General features: G+C 47.5%; 1 protein-coding gene across 1 annotated transcript in view; it reads left to right on the top strand.

Moving 5' to 3' along the window:
- Positions 1–5,717, top strand: part of LOC103211456 (sodium/glucose cotransporter 1-like) — a 92,424-nt gene that overhangs the window by 26,147 nt on the left and 60,560 nt on the right. Inside the window, exons 4-5 of the mRNA XM_007957404.1 lie at positions 1,063–1,167; positions 2,992–3,097. Of these exons, the coding sequence (XP_007955595.1) occupies positions 1,063–1,167; positions 2,992–3,097 (211 nt within the window). The remainder of the gene's footprint in view (positions 1–1,062; positions 1,168–2,991; positions 3,098–5,717) is intronic.

The raw sequence follows: 5,717 nt of genomic DNA, 5'->3' as shown, positions 1-5,717 counted from the left end.
ATTCTGACCCACAGCGCCCCTAGAGGACAGAGTGGAACTGCACCACAGGGTCTCCCAGGCTGTCAGTCTTCACAGAAGCAAAGCCCAAACCACACCCACTGCTGTGGAGTCCATCCTGACCCACAGCGCCCCTAGAGGACAAAGTGGAACTGCCCACAGGGTCTCCGAGGCTGTCAGTCTTTTGGTTAGCAGCCAAGTACCTTAATCCAGAGCTCCTTGTCCTGGGTCCTCATTAGGGTGACTTCCAGACATTATTTACAGTAATAACTAAGGGTACAACAGCCTGGGAAGCTGAGACGCTTATGGAGAATGTGAGCTATCCATTCAGGATATAATTCGTAATCAAATGAAAAGTAATGATGATAAAAGCCACAGAGCCTAGATGAGACCATGTGGTCTGCATGAGGCCTCCACGTGTCTTCATGGAGCAGGAGGAGTCTGAGTTGAACTTAGAAATAGGGAAATGTTAGGTGTGTGGGCCACAGCACGTGACGGGCTCCAGGGTGCTGTCCATTCAAGTCTTCACTCAGCTGCCATGCGCTAGGCGCATACTGACCTGAGAGGGTATGGTCCCTGCCCCTGGTCCCGCACAGCCTGAAGTGATGCAGGAGAAATGGAGGTGGTCTGTGATACCAGCATGTGCTCCAGCCACGCTGGGGCCCAAGACCCACTGGTGAGCTGTCGGCCCAAGTTCTGTCACCCTGGAGCACTTGCTGCGTTTGGTGGATGTGACACAACACTCAGCTTTGTTCTGTTATTAGTTCCTAAAAGGGAGTTGTCAGCATGAAACATGTCCCGTGAGCTTGACTTCCTTCAACGGTCCACAGACAGCACTAGCTAGATTCCAAGCTCCATGGAGGCAGTGGTATTGCCTGTCCTTTCTTTTCTCTCACATTTTGGCCGATGCCATGCAATGCCAAGCTCATCCACCTTCATAGGGGCTGTTTACCCGACCGCTGTGTCTCTGTGCCCAGCAGCACCTTGTAAGCCCAGCTCATCCCTGTGGGTCTCCCTGTCCTGGTGTCTGCTGTCTGATGGTGACATCTCTTGTTGCTTTTTCAGGTAGTGACCATGCCACAATATTTACGGAAGAGGTTTGGTGGCCACCGGATCCAGCTCTTCCTCTCCTTTCTAACTTTATTCCTCTATATTTTCAATAGGATCTCGGTGAGCCCAGAAAGAGAGAGAGGGAGGGAGGGAGAGAAGGAGGGAAGGAGGGAGGGAAAGGAGAGAGAGAGAGAAAAGAGAATAATACACACACACATATACACATCTAAACAGACACATACATACACACACACCTATATAGACGCATACAGAGACACACACATATACACACACCTATATAGACACAGAGATGTACAAAGACACACACATATACACACCTATATAGACACATACAGAGACATACATAGACACACACACATATACACACTTATATAGACACATACAGAGACAAACATAGACACACATATGTATACACACTTATATAGACACAAGGAGCTCTGGTAGCATAGTGCCTAAGGCACTTGACTGGTAACCAGAAGGCTGGCGGTTCAAACCCACTAGCCACTCCTCAGAAGGAAGGTTGGGCAATCTACTTCTGTAGTGATACTGCCTCGGCAACCCAAGGAGGAGTCTCTCCACACCCTTTCTGAGACCCAGGGTCTTGCCTGGGCTGCTCACTGCATCACCCTAGTGCTGAAAGCATGTTCAGCACTCAACAGATGGCCTTGCACTGGCCAAGTAAGTGTCACCTCTCACGCTGCATGGAGATGGCCTACTTACCTGATCTCTTTCAAAGCGCCTTGAGGACAGTGCCCAGGGTGTGGTATGTATGTGTCCTCAGGCCCTGCCTCATATCCACAGCATGGTTGGCACTCACTGTTCAGTTTAGGTGGATGGACAGATGTTGGGAGAATCTCTGCCCACGTACCATTGCCTTTGGAGACCAGAAGAGCAATGAAATCAAGAGCCAGACAATTCAGAGGTGGGCAGATGCTTCACAGCCTGTTCACTGAGCCACCCACCCACTGCCTGGAGTCGATTCTGACTCACGGCGCCCCTAGAGGACAGAGTGGAACTGTCCCACAGGGTTTCGCAGGCTGTCAGTCTTCCAGGAAATGAAGCCTAAACCACACCCACTGCAAAGCCCAAACCATACCCACTGCAGTGGAGTCTATTCAGACTCACAGTGCCCTTAGAGGACAGAGTGAAACTGCCCCACAGAGTTTCCAAAGCTGTAGCTCTGGTGGCATAGAGTCAAGTAGGCTCTTGACTGCTAACCAGAAGGCTGGCAGTTCAAACCCACCAGCCACTCCTCAGAAGGAAGAAGGGGCAATCTATTTCCGTAGTGATACCTCCTGGGAAACCCAAGAAGGGGTCACTATGAGTTGGATCCAACTCAATGGCAGTGAGTTTTGAGTTGACTCTTTACAAAAGCAGACTGTCTCATCTTAAGCAGCTGGTAGGTTCAAACACCAGCTTTTTGGTTAGCGGCTGAATGCTTTAACCACTGCACTACCAGGGCTCCTTAATAACAACAACAGGATTATTTAAAAAAAAGAAAAGAAAAGCACTGGGATGACCTGTAATCCACAACACTTCCCATGTTCACTCTGGTCCGCTACAGGACAAGCGCACTGGCCTTGCTAAGCAAGCCTCTGCCTTTTCCCAGTGGCCAGACTGCAAGAACAGGTCTCAGAGCACACTCCCTACTTTGAGGTGCCAGGGAATAAGAAGATAAATTGAGTTAATGGGTTAATCGCATTTACTCTAGCCCCAATGGTGTCAACCATGGCCTAACTCATGAGCACAAGCCTCATGGCCCAACACAACTAGGGTAGATGCAACCCAGGTCTGCCAGTGATGGGGTGGGTGGACCGACCTCCAGGTGCTCGCTCTTGCATGTGGATTCTGAAGTCATTTCTTTATGGGGTGGCAGATGGTGCAGCTCAGAATCAAGGGGCAGCCTGGTGGCTTTCCTTGTAGGTGGATATCTTCTCGGGTGCTGTGTTTATGAGGCTGGTGATGGGGTTGGATGTGTACCTGGTCGTCTTTATCGTGGTGACAGTGGCTGGCATGTACACCATCACAGGTGAGCCTCCTCTGGCCACACAGGTACGTATGTGGCCACCACACCTCTGTTGCTTAGCAGAGGCCCACCACCACTGAGACGGGGTCTCCAGCATCTGCATTTTGCCTGAGCCTGTACATCTCCTTGCCCAGAGAAAACGGAGGCTGGGGGACCTCCGTGCTAACCTGCCTCCAGAAATGAAATGGGGCTGGTGATGGTGCTTGGGGTGGGCGGGGCCTCTCACTACAGACAGGTTAAAGAGGCAACACAGAGAGCGAGTGGGCAGGAAGCTGGTCAGGCCAACAATGGGCTCTTTGATGGGGTCACTTTTTTTTTTATGGAACTGTTCTATGTCTTGGTGGTGGTTACATGACTGCATTTATAAAAATTCATAGAAGTGTACACTAAAAGTGGTGAATGCTAGCATGTAAATTATACCTCAATACATCTGACTTAAAAAAATAATTTGTCCTTGTCATACAGCTAGTTAGTGCTCTCATGTGTGTTAAGACAGGTGCAAGTTTGGGTAATCAGCTGCTTGCCTGAGGCCTACCATTGGGGTAAGGTGCCCAATTTGCTACAGCATTGCTTGGCCTAAGCCCATAGTCTAAGTGGACAACATCCTGTGTGAATGTGTGTCTCACAATAATTTCTATCAATTAGACTATTTGCCAATTCATACAACTCTACAACTCACTTGATTCATGCTTTCCAAACTTGCTGCACTTTGATTAACTTGGAAGCAAAAGCATCTTTGTAAATGTCTATCTTTCGTAGCACCTGACTGAGACACAGTGGAGTCTTCAGCCCCCGATAAACAACACTAGAGAAAATGAGATTTAGATTCAGCCAAAGGAAACATTTCACACAGTGAGTGCTGCTCAGAGATAGACCAGGTGCCCACTTGCATCAGAAAATGAGGTGTTTCTAAATCACCTGTAGTTGAATTTCTCAAAGCTCTGGGATGAAAAGTGATCAATGGCTTCTCCAAAGGCGTGGGAACAATTGACCTCATAGATTTGTAAATGCAGAACATTGTGACGGATAAGAGGGGGGCACCTTGCTTTGCTTCTACTACCTTTCCCCGTTCCCCTTCATGGACATGGGGATTCCTACGCAGGGTGAGTTGGAGCAAGATTTTGAGGCAATGAAAAATGAAGTCAGTATGAGTAATCAATTTTACATAGGAAGAATTTATATATATATATATATATATATATATATATATATATATATATATATATATATATATATATATATTTAACATATCTAGTGATATTTCCCAAATCATTCTTTTTTTTAATTTACTTTATTAATTTTTTGTTGTAATTTGAGTGAACGTTTACAGAGCAAATTCACTTTCCATACAGCAGCTCACATACACTTTGTCTCACATTAACTGCAATCTCCCACAATGCAAAATCTCCCCTCCCACTTCCTCCCCATAGTTACCTCTTACCTGTGTTCTTCCCTTCATGCACTCCTGCCCCCTGAGCTATGTCCCAGTGCATACACAGTCCTTCTATTCTCCCATGATTGATCTCTCCAAGGAGTGTATCTACCTAATGTAAATGTTCAGCTCATATGCCTGTCTTTTGCTTGGCTGGAAGCAACAAGAGTGGGTTCAATTCCAGACATGAAGGGTAGCTAGGGGCCATAGTCTCAGTGGTTCCATCAGGCTCTATCAGACCAGCAAACCTGGTCTCCACCACCCCCCCTTTTTTTTAATGATTTTTATTTTGTTCCACACTGTTCTCCCACTCTATCCAGCATCTCCTACATAGATCCCCCTTTGAGTGGTTTGACAGTGGTAGTCGGGCACCATCCAGTTCTTCTGGTCTCATAGGCTGAGGATTGCATGGTGTACCAGTTGCTTGGACTAATTGTTTCCGTGCATCTTTGCTTCTCTCCATTCTTCTTTGCTCTTGACTAGGAGAGATCCATCATTGCATCCAGATGGCTGCTTGCAAGCTTTTAAGATCCCAGTCACTACTTGCCAAAGTAGGATGTGGAACAATGTTTTGTGTAGTACGTTATACCAATTGAACTTGATGCCCCCAGGGACTATGGTCCTGAGCCCACAGGTCCACCTACTTGCTCCCTCTGGGTAGCTGGCTGTGACCAAGAAATGACCACAACTTTGTCCCTTGTCAGCTCTTCTATATACCTGGGAATTCTTACAGAACATACAAATACAGTTGTAGAAACATTATCTGCCAACCCTATAATGGTCTTGGGCACACTCCACCCTGCATTGTTGTTGTTGTTAGGTGCCGTCCAGTCGTTTCTGACTCGTAGTGACCCCATGCACAGCAGAAAGAAACACCGCCCGATCCCACGCCAGCTCCATGATCCTTGCTGTACTTGAGCCTGTTGTCACAGCCTCCGTGTCAATCCAGCTCGTTGAAGGCCTCTTCCCATCTTTCATCGACCCTCCACCTTACCAAGTATGACATCCTTCTCCAGGGAATGGTCCCTTCTCACAATATGACCAAAGTAGGTGAGACAAAATCTGGCCATTCTTGCTTCCAAGGAGCATTTCGGCTGCACTTCCTCCAGGACAGATTTGTTAGTTCTTTTAGCAGTCCATGGTACTTTCAGCATTCTTTGCCAGCACCACAACTCAAAAGCATCAACTCTT

This window comes from Orycteropus afer, unplaced genomic scaffold (assembly GCF_000298275.1).
Source record: "Orycteropus afer afer isolate SDZICR_OR568_19922 unplaced genomic scaffold, OryAfe1.0 scaffold00744, whole genome shotgun sequence".
In the NCBI taxonomy this organism is placed as follows: Eukaryota; Metazoa; Chordata; class Mammalia; order Tubulidentata; family Orycteropodidae; genus Orycteropus; species Orycteropus afer.
Note: the sequence above shows the minus strand (reverse complement) of the source record. Positions and strands in the feature narration are given on the sequence as shown.